Source organism: Thermobia domestica, chromosome 1 (assembly GCF_964235325.1).
Source record: "Thermobia domestica chromosome 1, izTheDome1.hap1.1, whole genome shotgun sequence".
NCBI classification, from domain to species: Eukaryota; Metazoa; Arthropoda; class Insecta; order Zygentoma; family Lepismatidae; genus Thermobia; species Thermobia domestica.
In genome coordinates, this window is record NC_137454.1 from 239,531,391 (window position 1) to 239,550,461 (window position 19,071).

Consider the following 19,071-nt stretch of genomic DNA (forward strand, 5'->3'; position numbering starts at 1 on the left):
TTCATAAATATTACAGCAATTATCAGGATTATTTATGATCTTTCATAAAAATTTACTAGTCATGCGCAGTAAAAACAGAAAGATACACTTTACCGACATTTCTCTTATGAGTCAGAACTCAAATTTCCAGCAGGTTGTCAAAATGCCTCGCTCTAAAGGCTGTGGAGAACTGTCTGTTGCTCTGCAAGGAGAAATCATAGGCCGAGCAACAGTGGGACAAACTCTGTCTCACATGGCTAGGAATCTGGGCTGTGACAAGAAAACAATCAAGAAATGGATTCAGAGGCATAAAAGAAGGTGGTGAATCGTTCAGGTTTCGGTCAAGAAGTGGAAGGCCTAAATCGACAACTTCAGCTCAAAATCAAGCGTTAGTTACAGAAATAATCAACAGACCTCTAATACGCCACACGTCGATCCTTTTGGACAAAGTTATATAATGTAATTGTTCTCACGAAACAATAAGGGGAAGATTAAAGGGGCTGGTCTACACTATTCAAGACTTGCTACGAAGACTCTTCTGACTGAAACTCAAAAGGCCAGACGAATGGAATGGGCACAGAAGAACATAACCCAACCTCAGTCATATTGGGACTTAGTCATCTGGACCGACGAGAAGGTTTTCAAATCTAACCAGCAAGACAAAGTTGTATTGTATAGACCACTTGGAACCAGGTGTGCTGAACAAAATATTATCAGAACTTCTTGTTCACAACGAATATCAGCACATCTTTGGGGATACATGACGGCTGCTGGTCCTGTAGATTTGGTTGCAGTGCTTGGGAGAATGAACAGCAGTGTTTACGTTAATATCTTCGAAAATACGTTGTTACCGTCCATAGAAAGAAACTTCCCCGAACAGGAAAAACACATATTTATGCATGACAACAGTGCTGTTTACGCTTCTCAGCAAACAAGAGAGTGGCTAAGTGAACATCCGGAGTTAATTTGTATAGCGTTCCCCTCTGTCCCCAGACTTGAACCCAATTGAACATCTGTGAGCCTAGATGGTGCAAGAATGGGAAGAGAGACGTGAAGACAGACCAACGTTTCTTCAAAATCATGTTATGGAACTGTGGCAACACTTTCGTGACACACCGTCATATTGCTCGAGCGAGACTTGTATCTAGTATTCCTTCCAGACTTCAAGAAGTTATTTACTTTGGAAGTGACTACATGAAGTACTCGTGTCTTATTTTTTGTGTAAACATTTGTTTTTCATTTATTTATTATAAATATTTTTCAAGAGCAAGACATTCGCACTTCATTATTTTCTTTTGTTTGTTTACTTGTTAGTTCGTTAAACCGTAAAGAAAGAGCAGTATATCCTCAATAAGTATTTGTGAATTTACTTTGAACGTTTCTAAGAACACATTTATTTCTTTTTCTAACTCGTATATCAGGCCCAATATTACTTTCATTTGAGTTCATTAATGACTTTATTTCATATCTTGGATAAAAGTATTCTGTCTTTTTAATGATGTTTTTCCTTTTGGTTGTTTAATTTCTGGTTACAAGTATTATCTCAATTCATATGAATAAAGCTCATTTTGTTTATTATCACTTCTTTAGCTGAATTCGAATTCGAGAACAATATAGTATAATTTACATTCTTTATTTTTCATCTGGTATAGGCATAGTAATGCTAATATTAATTATTATTTTTCATGAGTCCAGTTGATTAGTGAGAACTTGGACAAATATTAACCTGGTAATTCTTTAAGCAATGACAAGAGTAAAATACATTTTAGCTGTTCTTTATACTTCACAGCGATGAAACTAATGTTTTGTATTGGTTATAAATAAAGCAACGAAGAGTTTCGTAAGAATATTTTTCCTTCCATGCAAAACCTAAAGTAAAGTGAGGCAATACATTACTAAAACATACGTAATATTTCGAATTCTTAACCTCCTATTATTTCACTTTTCAGGCTTAGTTGAGAAGAAAGAGGGAAAATAAAACTTCAAAGGTTTACAATAAACTACTTAACATTTACTGACGTTGTAATAGTGGATATTATATTTCTGAAAACGTATAGTGAACCGAAAATATATTTAATAGGTCACATGTCTATGTTATTGGATGTTAACTTGAAAGTTACAGTTTAGGCAGTGACGTATCGAAAAGTCAGGAAGTTGAGAGGGTTGTAACCCCTTCCATTGAAAATTTTATATTCTATTGAAATAAAGATTATTTCAGTTTTTAATCTTGGAAAACCAACAAGCACCGTGTGTGGAGGACGGTTAATTAATACTACGATTTATCCCTTCCAAATGTGTAGAAGATGTGGCTGGATATTGTGTATAATCATTCAAGAAATATAACGAAACGAAGGGACTTCGTAAACCCTTCACGCCTCCCCAGGAGGAGGAAGCGCGCCCCTCCCGGTTGAGAACTACTGCTTGCGAGCAAAACATTCTAACAGTCTGTTAGCATTTCCTTCCTCGTCTTCCTCTGTGTACTGCGCATGCACCAGTCAATTTCCATGAAAGATCAAAATAACCTTGATACTTTCTACAGTACTCATGAAAGAACGTGTAATAGAATCTATATCAACAATACATCATTGACCAAAGTAACGAATAACGTGTTCGTAAAATTTATATATATATATATATATATATATATATATATATATATATATATATATATATATATATATATATATATATTACATCAAAGTAAATTAGGCTTAAATTTTAGGCAATGGAAAATACATGTTATTCTGTAAGAAGAACTGCTACTCGAAGCCTTTGCTGCAGTTACTAGTTGTTACATAGCCGAGTGGCCTAAGGCGTTCGGCTTGTAAAGCACCATTCGAGCTTAGTTCGAGTCCCCACAGTACAACGCTTTTTTCTCTCTCTTTTTACCTGTTCTCCACGTTTGTGTCTGTATACCTGTCGGATTCGATTAAATAGAATTTCCAATAGAGACCAATGTATATGATACATGATAATTTATTTGCGAGTCTGCACTCGTCTAATTATACTCACTCGTAACCAGTAACGTAATCAAGAAACTAAAAACAACATTGAAGAAAATCTCAAAATGGTGTACGGAATCACACTAAAATGAAGCCATCAAACACATAGCTACTGCTCACACATCTAGGTTCAAAAACAACCTTCAGTAATCTGCACAGAACTCTCAAAGTTAACGACATATACATACGACCAAAGAAACCAGCTACAGCTCTAGATAATACACTACGCTCTAGATAATATTTATATCAAGACTGCACGGAAAAACCAGTATGTCAAAAAAACACAAGTTTACAGGACGAGATTTTTTTTTATTATTTTACCAAGCACAAGTATGAATTACTAATACTAACCGTACCAGTACTAACACTAGCAGTATTCAACTCACGTTTAGAATTGACTTATACCAAGTTAACCAGAGGTGTAGCATAATACAGATCTCTAATTTTGACTTATCTCATTTTGGGCGATTTCTGACTTATACTGTTTCTCCCTCGCAGTCTATATATATATAAGGCGCAAAATTTCAAAGTTAGACGCACTCGCCAATCCAAAAACGATGGTCGCCTGTACCTCTCATGTACAAATTATGAGAGTTTCCGCCCCCCACGGCCTTTGGTTTGACAAAGAAAGACTTTACATTCCTGTTTTCTCTCAGTGAAAACTATTTTCGTGCGCAACAGAAACTGCGCAGCCCTGTGAGTTTAGGCAGAAACCATTTCTACTGAACACGGTCGCCAGCACTAAGTTTCTAGTCGCCAATGGCGACCTGGCGACCGGAATTTTGCGCCATATATATATACAGTGACTCGAAAAAGTATTCGTACAGTTGCTATTTTTTTAAGAATGAACGCCTGTTTACGATTGTTTAACGAGTAAATTAAGTTGAGATTACGGTATGTCACATGAACCCTATGCATTTATCCACAATATCTTACACCATTAGTTCACCAGTTTCACCTCCTATTCAATGTAGTTTGCTGGTTTTACGTCTTACTCTCATTAAAAAAGTATTCGTACACCGTAGTTTTGTTCGTCGTAAAAATACCTGCCAAGCAAGGGCGCCGAACCTGGAGGACCGCCCCCCCCCCTAAAAAAAGCTCATGTGAACCCTCTATTGTATTTATGAATATACAATATTTGGCATAATTTGAATGCAATTTGTCTTTAAAATCCTCATATATATACCTTCTGCATCTGAATGGGCCCTCCCAAATTTACAGAGAAATCGGCGCCCTTGCTGCCAAGCACTGTTAGTGTGATTACTCCTGATTTGGTGCTTGAGAAGGTTGTATGAACCTATTCCTTGTTTTACGTTCACTACAAACCTTTAGAAAAAGTTAAGATGTGGCACAAAGAAAAAGAAACAACGGAGAATGAAAGAAAAATTATTATATCGGTTCACAATAAGCAGGGCTTGAAAAATCTTGCTTGCAAGTACTAGCAAGACCATTTTGCAGTCACAGTGTTTATACTCACCAAATGTAAAAAGGTACTCGCCACTGGCGAGCAGGCGAGTGGATTTTTCAAGCCCTGACGATGAGACTGAATCGGTGTCTGAAATATCTAAAATTATGGAACAATTTCTCTCAAGGGTGCAGTTGATTATTATTTCTAGATAGATTCGGCGTTATGTAATCAATTAAAAAGAAACGTAGGAGGAGTGGCACAGATGAACTATCAAATAGAAAAAGAACATAGTAGTCCATACTATCAAAATTAATCCAAAGATAAGTGCCCCTCAGATTGCAAATGAGCTAAAGAGACAATGAGTAAAGATATTATTGGCTACAGTGAGGAATGCGTTGAAAACAGCATGCTTTAATTGCTGTATCTCAAGAAACAAAACTTGGGCGATTAACAGTAATCGCGAGAAGCGCCTAGAATTCGCTCTGAAAGGCGTAAATAAGCCCTTTGACATTTGAAACGAAGTTATTTTCATCGACTAGAGTTAAGTACAACTTGTTTGGTCAAATGGGAGAAAAAACATGTGAAGAATGAAGAGAACAGAGATCCATCCCAAAAATTGTACTCCCATAGTGAAACATGCTGGAGAATCTATGCTTATTTGGCGGTCAATGAGTACTGTTGGTGTCGGGAATTTGTGTTTTGTAGGAGCGATGAACAAAGGAATTATATCCATATTTTAAATATCAATCTTCGGCAAAGAACTACAAAATTGGTTTCCAATAATGACTTCATATTTTTGCACGATAAGGATCCAAAACATACCACACATAATTAATACTAGGATGTGGGTACTAATAATGTACCCATACAAGTTCACACACAGGTTTAGTGACCATGCATCAATCCCATAGTGCATTTCTGGGAAGTTTTTGACTGAAAAGGTAAGATGCAGGTTTATTTCTAACAAAGCAGTTCTCTAAAATGCTTTATTATAAGAATGAGACAATATTTCACCTAAAAATACAGCGAGCTTAGTCGTTCTCAATTACAGAACGCTTCAGGCAATTATAGCTGCTAAAAGGAACCCTTCAAAGTACTAATGAATTGAAAAGCGATATTGTTATTACTATTATTTTCTTGAATAGGTCAGCTGCACAAATACTTTTTTCCGCGTACAATTTTAGAATTATTTTGTTTTATTGTTTGTTACAGAGAGAAAATAGCTTTTATTAAGTCACTTCGTTAATATATTCATAGTATCATCTACTTTACATCCTTGATATGAATAATACCAATGAAATTATACAAAACCAGGGACTGTACGAATACTTTTTCGAGTTAATGTATATAAAATGTAAAAATCAAAATACTTAGGAATTACTCAATATCTAAAACAAACACTCAAGAATCCAAACATGAATAAAGGGATTAAAACCAGATTTAGAAGCGGTTATACATGAGAACTTGACCTATGAAACCCCTCTCAACTTCATGAAACATAAAACAATTACAAAGAACAGATGGATACTGGCAGAAAACCACAACCACAGAAGATCTGCATCCGAGAGGCAAGTTAACCACTTTGGAAGAATTCATAGTCTTTGAACAGAAGGTTGCAAGTACGATGACTGATTCCACATTCTATTAGGGTCACTACTCTGAAGTATATTCCACCGGAAAACATAGCATAGCCAAAGTTTTAACAAACCGTGTGCACACCTTAAAAAAAAAAAAAAAAAAAAAAAAAAAATCTCACTAACACGTTTTCTTAAAGCGAACTCCGGGATGACTTCTTGAGTTCTATATAGAGGGCCGATCAAGAATGTCCATACAAGACCGAAATGTAACATCCAAATTAAGAGCCGAATACAAGAAATACACGGAAAGAAGCCTTGCAACTACCTTTTCCTAGGCCTCACACAAGTACGTTGCCAAAATAGACCTAAGCCTTCAGTTAAACGTCTTACGATTATGTCCTTTAAGACAAGGGAGACGAATGATTAAAGTAAATGAATGATAATGGAAGAATCGGTGGTATGGTAATGTGGGAGGAAACGGGAGTACCCTCGAGGAAACTCACTGACACGATGTTGTCCACCACAAACTTGTTTGACCGTAGATCGAACCAGGGACCCCACGCACCAGAGGTAAGCGCTCTAGCACTGAGCTAGCGTACCTCCTTGTTCTCTTCTAAACCAAACCTATACAGGCAAAATAGACACTGAGTATATTGAATTCTCAAACTCAGGTGGGCAATTCCCTCCCCTTCCCCTGCTTCCCCAATGACGCCTTTGTGTGTTTGGGTTTTAGAAAAGATTTTATAAGTGCTTATTCAAGTGTTGTGCATAGCCCCTCGAAACAAAATCCTAAATACGCTACTGTATAAAGGTGTTTTAAAACAACACCTACAACGTTTGGAGGTGATTCCTGACACCAAGATACGACAAAACATATAGACCAAATTCTCTGGGTGCACAAATGCTTCCTTTCGGAGTTATAGGCTGCCGAAAACATGAAAAATTAAGTTTAAAAGGTCTATAGATCCAAAACTATGGGACCTATTGTAGGCGGGTCAAGAATTCACTTAGAAACTAGTAGGTGCCCTATCAAAATATCCAAGTTTCAAACTCCTGTGGTACTTCCATGACAATTTTTATGGAGGTAGTTGGTGAGTACTTCAAATTATATGCCCATAGCGAAACTCCCTCTATATGAAAAAAATGTTGCGTGAGTACTTTAGGATTCTGAAATTTGTATTTTTGGATAGCGCACATATTAGTTTCAAGTGAAGTCTTGACCCGACTACGATAGGTCGCATAGTTTTGGAGTAATGGAGCTTTAAAATTCTTTTTTTTTTTCACGTTTTCGGCAGATTGTAACTCCGAAAGGAAGTATTTGTGTACCCAGGCTGGTCTATACTTTTTGTCTTATCTTGATGCCAGGAATCACATCCCAAACGTTGTCCGTCTTGTTTTCAAACACCCTGTGTAATCATTTGATATGTCGCGCGTTCGTGGTACACTGGATATTTGCAGTGCAACGACAAAACCAGTTTTTCTAGGTCATTTGCGGTACTGTTGAAAACTCTTCCTTAGACTGGGAACATTTGTGGTATACAGCATGGAACGTGCGCCAAGAGCATTTGTTCTTTAGAAGATTGCCACTGTCGCTACAGGACGTATATCATGCTGCTGCAGAAAGAAATGTAAAACAAATATTATACTAAATTGTCTTTTGTCAGTTTTGTAAATGACAAATTCAGCATTTTTTGTTTGCTGACTCACGATTATGCCTACTAGGCAAATAAAAAGGAGACGGACGATTTACGAAAGTGAATGTTTATGGAAGGATTAGTGAGGGAAACGGGAGAATTCCCTGGGTAGACCTAGAAACATAATATTCTTCACCACAAACTCACACGAGATGAGATCAAACCAGGAACTCACTAGGGCTTACCTCTGAGCCACTAGGCACATCTCTATTGTCTTGAGGAAAACATAGTACATATTTGAAGGAGAAAACACGGACTTTTTCTTAAGAAAAAAAAGATATAAAAATGTACATTCCTCTTACCCTGTTAACCAAAATTCTCTATTGAGAGTGGGTACATCACGTAACCTTGGTCAAAAAGTCATGTTACTGATTATACTCTATGGCCAAAAATTAAAAAAAAAAGTAAAATAAAAAAAGCTCTTTATCACAAAATATTAAATTTCTATTTATTTTTTCTCTTTTAAAAAAATAAAATCTTTTGACGTCAATTCTACCTCTTTGACCTCTTTATATCAATGTGAAAAAAAAATATTTCAGTTTAACATGCCACAATTATGCCTTTTATCTTAATGAAGATGGATGATTAAGACATGCGAACGATGATGGAAGAATCGATGGACTGAAAATGTGGGAGGAATCGAGTGTACCCCGAGAAAACCCACGGACACAATGTTGTCCCCACAAACTTACTTGGCCAGAGATAGAACTAGGGACTTCACGTACCGGAGGTAACAGCTCTACTATGAGCATTCGATGTAGCAAAATTATATGAATACTATCATGTGGTATTATATTACTGTACTCACATAAAGCAAAAGTATTGCACACTGTTCCCTTGGACCCTCACCATTCAATACCAACAATACAGTGTTGTTAAGAAAAGGGACCATCCGTTAAATCAGTCTGCTTTACAGCAAACGCTGCTTTTCCATTTAACATATGACACTTTACCTGTGTGGACATCAAATGGCTAGTACGACTGAGAAACATTCCACGATTTTAGACTGAAAATTACCTATTTACAACAATTTTTCTTTTAGCACTTTTTCGTATCTTTATTCACGAATTGGCTTATGGCCCTGCATTTTCGATACAACCGGTATATGCTCTAAGTAAGACCTGGTGGGCCTTATGCAGAGTCGTTTTGAAGTCTGATTAAGGCCATACTACGTGGTTGACTAACGGATGGTTATCATAATTGTATTCAGAGTCTCTGATTAGGACGTAGTATTTGGCGAAGTTAATCACATGTGACTAATTAATCTAGAGCAGAGGCTAATCTTTTGCCCACGGTTTAGCGTGCGACACAAAATTCGTATTTCGCATTTCATGTATTTTCATTTTTTACAGACTACGCATGCGCTGATCTACTTTTCCGTAGTTGCCACATTTATTTTTCTCACCCGATGCATTGGGGTTATATGAGTTAATCATACCCAAATCATCATTTTAGTTGTACTTAAAGTAGACTCTGAATACCAAAAAGTGCACTTTACTTAGTAAAGAGTTAGTATGCTACTAACTAGTCTATGACTAAAACTCGATTAACGAAATCTCTCTGAATACCGCCCGGTGTGTTTAAGAGTGTGTGTATTGCTTATTCGCGTGTACGAGCTAATTATATTTTTTGCGGGTACGGAGAGCCACGCAGGAATATGATTATAACTTTAAAATATATGTTCAACAATACTGTGTGATTTTTAGGGGAATATATCTATCTATCTATCTATCTATATCTATCTATCTATCTATCTATCTATATATATATATATATATATATATATATATATATAGTGTAACGTCCAACGACTATGCACCGATTCCAACGGAGACGGTGATGACCAGGTGGATAATGTAGGTGGAAAGTGGGAGGAAATAAGTACAACCTCGAAAAAGCCCACGTACACGTGTTCATCCACAACAACACTCACTTGGCGCGCGCTGAAATCGAACCATTTTACAATATTAAGATTTAACGGGGAAAATTTTGTCCAAGGATGAAACATACCATTCGATAAGCTGAGTTGAACAAAATATGATTAAGTATGAAAGCTCATAACGGAGTTGAGAAAAAGACTCATAAAATGCTTCGTGAGGAGTGTTGTACTGTATGGGTCAGAAACGTGGACATTACGCAAAAGTGATGAAAAACGACTGAAAGCTTTCGAAATGTGGGTGTGTAAAAGAATGGAGAGAATTAGATGGCTCTAGCAGAAAACGAATGAGAGGGTGTTAGAAATGGTGGGGGAGAAAAGAATACTTTTAGATACTATTGAGAAAAGAGAGAGAAAGTGATTGGGACATTGCCTAAGAAGAAACTGTATCATGAGACGTGCTAGAAGGCATGGTGGCAGGAAAGAGGGGAAGGAGGCGAAGGAGGCTACTATTAATAGACAATATAAAAGCAGAAAGATCATACATGAAGACGAAAAGGTTAGCTGAGAAACATGGAGCAAGGGGCTTCGCAGTTGCAGCAAGTAACCTGCCAATAATATAAGGCAGAATATCTATGATGATGTAAACCCAAAAATTGATGCTATACAAATAGGCTACTACCTCTCCTACTGAGATGAAACTAATAATGAAATGTCCCCTTATTAAGATTTTCATTTTAACACTGGCAGGATGAGAGTACAACGAGATACTTTGTATCGGTTGATAATTACCTGTATCTTGGGCAGAAAGTGCTTCTACACAAGCACTATACCTGATATAATGTTACTTAAAAATAACAAAAGAAGAATGTTTTTAAGATATAAGAAATATACATTATTATTGTATAGTTGGTTGCTATGTAGTTGTTTATAGATATAATTAACATGTATGATTGCAAGACAGTTTGTGTGAATACACGTTAAAAGAGAATCAACGAATAAATTATCTAATACTTATCATGGACTTGTAATTTCAGTATAAAAGGTGATAATACTAGTGAATATAATTACGGAAGATATTTTAAGGTGTAAACAATTATTGCCACTAAAGATTTACTTATATTATTAGCCGAACCAGGGTTGACGACTACCTTTGGTGAGTCGTTGTAAAATTTTTGGTTTACCTCACCCGGGAATCTTGTAAATTCATATCCCGAAGTCTAAAGGTACAGAGGTAAGGGTGAATTTACCTCTGTAAGAAGGTTCATGAATACGAACTCAACTATTCTCAGAAGTGGCAGAGTAATCACAAGAAAAATTATGATCGGTGAGATAGTAGAGAATGAAACTGTTGACAGTGTTAACAACGAACAAAATATAGCTCCCATTACACCCGAAATGTTGACATTAGAAGACAAAATTTTAATGGCATTACAGCGACAGGAACAAAGCCGAAAAGACGATTTAGAAGCCATGAAGCAAAATTTGGCTCAGATGTCCGACGAATTAAAACAGACGGTACAGCAGAAATCCGAAGAATCAAGTAGACAATATGAAGAATTAAGTAGACGATTGGAGCACATAGATCAAAAGTCAGAAGAATTGAGTAGAAGATTAGAGCACTTAGATCAAAAATCAGAAGAGACGAAACAATCTGTTATCCAGGCGGTGAGAGACATCACGTTACAGTTTGATGAAAAGCTAAAAAGATTATCTGAAGATTGCCAGGATAATTACAACCATGTAATTCAAGAAGTCAATTGTGTAAAAAAGGATTTGGAAGTAATAGAATCTTCTGTTCGTCAGCAAAAGATTCAGGTCACAGATAATTCTAACCAAATACGTGCAAATACTCAATTGATATCTACCTTACAAGGGGAAATTAGGACGTTACAGATTAAGGACAACGCATACCACAACAACATGGTTAATTATCGTTTGGAGTTCCCTTGTTCACAAGAGATGACCTCGCATTCACCCGCAGCAGATCAACGTGGACCTTACGTTATCTCTTCTTCAAGTAATCCATCCGATGAGGACATTATTTTGGAAAGAATTCATCCAAGGAATACAGATAGGCGGAAAAGAGATGGTGGAACCACGCATAACGCAGTAGGTAGAAATTGTCACTCAACACGAACACGAAATGGTGAAAGGAATGTAAAGTTAAGTGTAAAGATGAGCGAAATACGTGCTATGAGTAAGTTTAGTGGTAAATGTAATGAAAATGCTACTTGTTTCCTAGAAAAATTTCAGGATGAGTGCAGTATAATGTGTATAGATAAATCGCAATATATGAAACTAATCCCCCATTTATTACTCCCACCATGTTCTTTATGGTTTAAAGCAGTACGGGATCACGTCAATACATATGAGGAATTCAAAGCCGCGCTGATTGCAAATTACGAAAACGACTTTTTACTTGCAAACAGAGATGCCACGATTAGAAATCAACCTTTTAATCCTCGCTTGCACAAATCTGTTGTTGATTTTGTTGTAAATACGTATAACGAATTAAAAGTCGTAAATCCACTGCAATCGGAATCTAGAGTGATTGCATCTATTCGAAATCTCCTACCGTTTAAATTACAACAAATCCTGTTTTCTACGCAGTGCATGAGTTTTAATCACTTATTAATGCTTGTCCAATGTTATGAAACTCAATACCAGACACTGAATCATCAAGCGGGAGTAGGTAAAATTAAAAACAATTCAGATCACCTTGTACCTGTTCGGAATCTAAATATCCGTAATGCAGACAATACGGAACATAACCTAAATCGAGCAAATTTAAACAATCAGAACGATCAAAATAGCCAAAGATATGATGGGAATCCACCTAACCTAACCAATCGTGACAATAATTGTCAGATCACTTAATCGAAGTAGACTCAAAAACAGTCGAAATACATGGCGAAATTCCAGAAATACAGTAAACTACATGGATAGACGTAATCGTAATTCAAGAGATGGCACTCCATATCAAAATCAAAACAATGACGCAATTCATGTACAAAATAATGCGGAACATAATCACGATTGTGCAGTACAATGTACTTTATTAGAATCATATGCAAGTACGAATTTAAACTGACTGCAGTTGATGTAGTAAGGATTAAGCCCATATCAGTTATAGATTCTTATGAACATTTATCTTCAAATTTATGTGTTAATGTCAATAATGAAAACAACCCTTATGACTTTGAAGTACAACACATTAAAGGAGTAGGTAATGGACCCGTAGATACTTTATTACGTCTGTTTCAATAAATGATAATTTTCAAATGATTTTAATTCTTTCTTGTTAATGGGAAGAATTATAGTTCGAATCATAATTGATTGAAAGCAAAGGTTATTTATATTATATTGATTTGTGTTGAAACTTAATTGTCAAAGATTATGTTAAGTATAAGGTTCATTCTATTAAGCTAATTATCCGACGACTGTCTACATGCGCCACCTTATATGTTACTCGAATAAGATTCTTCTGTATTATGACGCCTTATTGATACGATGTATACATTAAAAATATCATCTAACGTAGTTGTTATATAATGGAAAGATCAAACAATTTTTTTTAACATCACCGTTTTTAATAATGATCGAAACTGTTGATCATTGTAATGTGTTTTAAAATGTAATTATCTCTTACATTTTTTGATTTCGCACCCTTCGTTGATTATATTAGTAAGCGACGACGTTTTTATAATAAAAGATAAATATTAAAGGAATAAAAGACTTATTATAAATGTATTTATATGAAGGAAACTTAATGAAGTTAGATACGAGGGTCGATCAAAATGTAAAGTACATAATTAATAGAATATCATCATTATAAACGGACCAGTAGTTCTTAAATATAAAAGCCAAGCTCGCTTGTAACTTTTATATTCAGTCCCATCATCGGGCGACATTTTATACAACGAGATACTTTGTATCGGTTGATAATTACCTGTATCTTGGGCAGAAAGTGCTTCTACACAAGCACTATACCTGATATAATGTTACTTAAAAATAATAAAAGAAGAATGTTTTTAAGATATAAGAAATATACATTATTATTGTATAGTTGGTTGCTATGTAGTTGTTTATAGATATAATTAACATGTATGATTGCAAGACAGTTTGTGTGAATACACGTTAAAAGAGAATCAACGAATAAATTATCTAATACTTATCATGGACTTGTAATTTCAGTATAAAAGGTGATAATACTAGTGAATATAATTACGGAAGATATTTTAAGGTGTAAACAATTATTGCCACTAAAGATTTACTTATATTATTAGCCGAACCAGGGTTGACGACTACCTTTGGTGAGTCGTTGTAAGAGTATATAGTAGAGTTGAATTGATTTTTGAATATAATGTCTCTTTCAACATTGAGGCTATATGAGACGAAGTATATAGTCGAGTTAATGAATACGCTATAAAATTATTATCAGTAGTTCTTAAATTTTTATTTTTATTTACTTCAAAACGATAAAAAAGAGAAAACTGTCCAGAAAGAACACACCACTCGATAGATCATATCGAGTTGAGCAGAATACCATACCTGGGGCCTGGGGCTCACCCATTGGGGTCCGGACCACTCAAAACCTCTTAACTCAACGAATATTTCTACACTTTCTCGTTTAAAAATTTCTTGTTTAATAGAGTAATGATTAATGTAGCATGGAAGTTTGGTCTTACATTATCTGTAGTCTTTTTCCTGTTAAAACAATCTAGTTTTATCATTTTTTTCTGGAAACACACATGGATGGATTTTACAATTACTTATCGTCTTTTGGGGTGCAGAATAATACCCGTTCAATACTACATAGATGTAGTGTTTTGTAGTATCCTCCCCCTCCCGAATGCATAGATCCCTTCCAACAAAAAATTCAGAGTACGCGCCTGCTTGAAACATATTCGCATGCGTAATCTTCGATAAAATCCAAGAAAATAAACTTTTCTGCGTGCGTTGTCAATAATCATTGCTAACTTTTATTTTACTGGCAGAAATGGTTATTTATTTGTAGCAAAATGCACCGTTAAGTAGCAGATTATATTTACTGTTTGTTAGTTTGTTCCTAACGGTGAGGAGCACTAGTCCTTTACACATGGACGTGTACTATGATCTCAACATAAAAATGTGACAAAATTATCGGCAAAATTTGCCGATTGAAACTTTTCCTCAAGATTTTCATCACTACATATTAACCACATCAAAGGATTCATATCCGAAGAACATCACGTATTCACCTCGCACGTATTACCATGCAAACCATGTGTTTCGCTTAATTATCCGCATTAGGCGCCTCAATTTAATTAAATACAATGGTTTTCTTCCCCATGATGAACGCGTACTATAGCGTTTTGAGTTAAGATGCTTAATATTCTTGATTCCCTTCCTTTCTTCGGGTATTTTCGGAGAATTATATTCTAAGCGTTTACGACATCATAAAAATTCAATTTACTTTCACTGTAATCTTTAGGGCTTTTCAATCGATTTGTTGACCTTGTTTCATACAAACTTCTGCACTGATTTTAACAATATTCATGTATGTAACAGAACACAAAATTAGTGCTTTCTATTTTCCATTTTTAGTTTCTTTATCAATGGTTGCGACAACGGGATATTTTATAGGAGCAGTTTCATGTATTTCCTTCCACTAATCCACTCTTTATCTCTCTTTAGCTCCGTTCTTATTACCTTTTTTTTTCTTTCTTTCTTTCTTTTTTTTTTTACTCTAACATCTGATATGAATATTTATTCCATGCTTTTCTTGCTGGTCTAGTGACTAGCACGCACGCCTTTAGTGCACCAATTCCCAGGTTCGATTCCTGACTGAGAATATCGGGTGCACTACTTCGATTCAGGTCTAACAATAAACTCATGGTAGGCAGTAAAAAGGATCACACTAAAGTTTCAATGTCTTCCGGTAGATGTCAATCGCTGGAGGCTGTTTGGTGCCATCACACGGCGAGATGTGTAAATTCTACTATCTTTCTTTTCAACAGTATGAATGGGGTATGGATAGCTACCGTTACAGTCACCGTTACCCCTGAAGATTTAACAGATTTACTCTATTAACGAAATCGGCGGAGATAATCACTCAAGTTATAGTGTGTATATATATTATGTACAGTATATAGTAATATATATATATATATATATATATATATATATATATATATATATATATAGGGGTAAAAGTAGATTTGAAAAGGTAGGGGGACGGTAAGTAACAGCATGACCATGACGTCAGGCCGTCCCCCTGCCCCTATCTTTGTCCATTGTAATTTTTTAGGAACTGAGGGACGTCTTACATATTTTTGGAGGTAATATAAGAGGATGGCGTACCACCGCGTTACCACACACTTTTACCCATATATATACCGGTGTATATATATATATATATATATATATATATATATATATCGAAAAAAATGAATTAAAAATTCGCTTCCGTTTAAGAGTTATTATGTGAAGTAACAGAAGTAGTAACATTACGAGAATCCCACTTGTGTCAATCTAATAAACGGTAAGTCTCACTCTATATAGTCACTGGCATTAATTTAACGAGGTGCTTGGGGAAATGAAAATGTGAACTGTAATAATAATAATAATAATAATAATAATAATAATAATAATAATAATAATAATAAAACCTTATACTATTATGGACAAGACGGAAGGTTTAACGTTAAGAAATCAAATACCAATAGTACGCATAGTCTATCTCATATATATATATATATATATATATATATATATATATATATATATATATATATATATATGGTCAATTCATTAAGAACAGTGATGGTGAATTTATAACACTCTGCGGACCAGGACAAAATAAGGACCATACTTGGGGAAAGTTTTCTTTTCCTCATTCCGACGATTCGCAAAATGATCGTAAATCACATTTGTTTCATGTATCTAAACCAATTACCGCCTGAACTACGAACAGTTGAAAGTAATTACAGTATATGAAATCTGATTTAAGAAAAAAAAAAAAGAACTAGTTCGTGGCTAAGCTATTAGCATACACGCCTTTTGCGTGAGAGACCGGTATTCGATTCCCGGCGGTAGCTCACGTGGTTCGGATTCCAAGTTAATCAGTAGGTTCACGTCTCATATAGCCTTCCTGCTAAAGGGACGTTAAACTCTAAATCAATTCAACTGATTAAAAAAATCATCCCCGTACCAATGGTCTTACCTTGCATGTGCTTGGCAAAAAAGGCTAAAGAAAATATTATTACACTTAGAAGCTAAGTGTCGATTCAAATATACTATGATGCCCAGCTGCACTCTTCCTCCTACGGGTGGAAGAGTTTAAAAGGAACATCCTATATCTTCTTCACTTTTATTCACCGGCCTGAATAAGTCCGCGGGCCGCTTTTGTCCATCACTGATTTAGATCAGGTCTTTAGACAGTTATAGATTCAAATCTTATTACCTTCTTTAACTGTCATAATTTCAGAGACTGGCCTGGGAACCTTTTTCCCGGCGCTACCAAATTCCTTCCCCTTTTGAGCATCGATTGTGTGCTACGTGGATTATTACTATTCTCGCAGTATTACTTTGATCTCCGTGTATTGAAAATTCCCTTGGGGAAATTTCAAATTGCCACTCTTTAATGATACCCATTGCTGGATTATACGCCAAAAACTTCCGTATCCAATACATATTATAATGGATTTGATTTTTGGTTTAGCATTCCGTTCAGCAGTAAGGCTATATGAGGCGTGGACCTACAATATAACGTGGGATTCAAACCACATGAGCTCCCGTCGGGAATCGAACCTGGGACTCTCATGCCAAGGGCACGTACGCTAACCACTTAGCCACCAGGGAGCTCATATATATTAAAATGGCGAATAACACATTGCCAAAGAGCCACGAAAACATTGAATTAGTTATCCTTGCTACCGAGTCTAACAAAAGGCTAGGAATAAATAAGTCCCTGCGAGACCGCTCCAGCATGTATGCATAGTAATTACGTACCTGGCCATCTTCTCCTGGATCCAACCTGATATCTCCTTCGACATAATCCCCTTCCTCGGCCAACTGACCCTGCTGCCAAGAGGTACGTGGTAACCAGGGACAAGTTAAAACACTCCATACGAACAACAAGTTAGGAAAAGGCATCGTCCAAGGAATAAATTAGGTAGAAAAATACAAACACTCGCCACTGAAATAACATTACACTACAAGTAGCGTCAAGCTACTTCACACGATAGATATATCCTTTTACTTTCTTCAACTACATTATTTACAAACAATTTCACTTCAACACAAAATTCCATTCAACAGTTATTGGCCAAGTTGGTTCTTCAGAGTACAGTTTTGACTAAAATAGCAATCAGTCTTATTTAAGCAGAACATTCACCGAAAAGAGCCTAATCGGAATTATCACTTACGTGAGATGCCATATAATACGGTACCCCCATAAGAACAATGTGTTTCGTGCGAAGGTGGCGTTATAGCAGGTCATTACCAGCAGTTGATATTGTGTGAGAGAGTTCTTCACCGTTAAATCTACACATGAAATTAAGGCCTATATTCGTATGTACACACGTGCAGACTGACACTCACACATAAATAAACTAAATAAGTATTGCTAATCACTCACTGTGATGTGTGTTGACTTCTAATGTGAAAAGAAATAAAGAAGATTCCACAAAGGAATGCCAGAAAGCCAAATACAACACGCTAATGGTGGCGTACGTGATTTTAAATCTGTTATGCGTCATCATACACCAACAACGTTCTATGAAGAAACTGGAGTGTCCGCTACCTATATTGCGTGAATACAATATTAATGTGCTTATCTGCTTCAGGAGGTTAGTGGCCAATGACCAACCAACATCACATGATGCATCCTCTGACGGAATGGATGCTGGCGATAGTTTCCTAATAAATCCATAGAATGAAAAGAACAAAGCTTTGATTGTAAAAAATGGTCTTCAATTGAATAGTAATTGGAGAAAAATGGGCCATCTTTTTTTGTTTCTCTTTTAGGATTTGCTTTATGGATAAAAATTGATGGTCTCTGTGTTATTAGAATATGCATGAAGAGTAAACGACTGAGTTGTTTTGAGTCCGGTTTATCGCCTACAGTGCTTCCAGCAAACAACTTCATGCTTCCATTTTTTTTTTAGACCTTTCAAACTATGTTATGCGTAAGTGTCTAGGGTTGTCATTCGTCCCGGAATATCTGGGACTGTCACGGAATTGAGATCTGCGTCCCGAAAATATTTCTCGGGACGCTTACATGTCCCGGATTTCAGCGAAGAAAAATGAAAGGGAATATTATAATTTGCTTTTTTCACAGGATTAGGTATATGATTATAATTATTCTCTTCAACTTCTGAGTATGGCAATGCAAAAGTAAAAAAAAAAAAAAAAAAGCTTGAATACATAAAACCTAGATTTAATTAAGTTCACAATTTAACTATTTTGACATTGAACGAAGCATTCGTGCGAGTTATTGAGTTTATGTTAATTTAATAACAGAAATAAAGTAAAAATTGAACGAAAGAAG

The 19,071-nt window shown here is 35.8% G+C and overlaps 1 protein-coding gene across 1 annotated transcript in view; it reads right to left on the minus strand.

Annotated features, from left to right (window-relative positions):
* Positions 1-18,381, minus strand: part of LOC145694724 (uncharacterized) — a 95,863-nt gene extending 77,482 nt beyond the window's left edge. The window contains exon 1 of the mRNA XM_081771276.1: positions 17,532-18,381. Within this exon, the coding sequence (XP_081627402.1) occupies positions 17,532-17,675 (144 nt within the window). The 5' untranslated portion in view covers positions 17,676-18,381. The remainder of the gene's footprint in view (positions 1-17,531) is intronic.
* Positions 18,382-19,071: the final 690 nt, after the last annotated feature.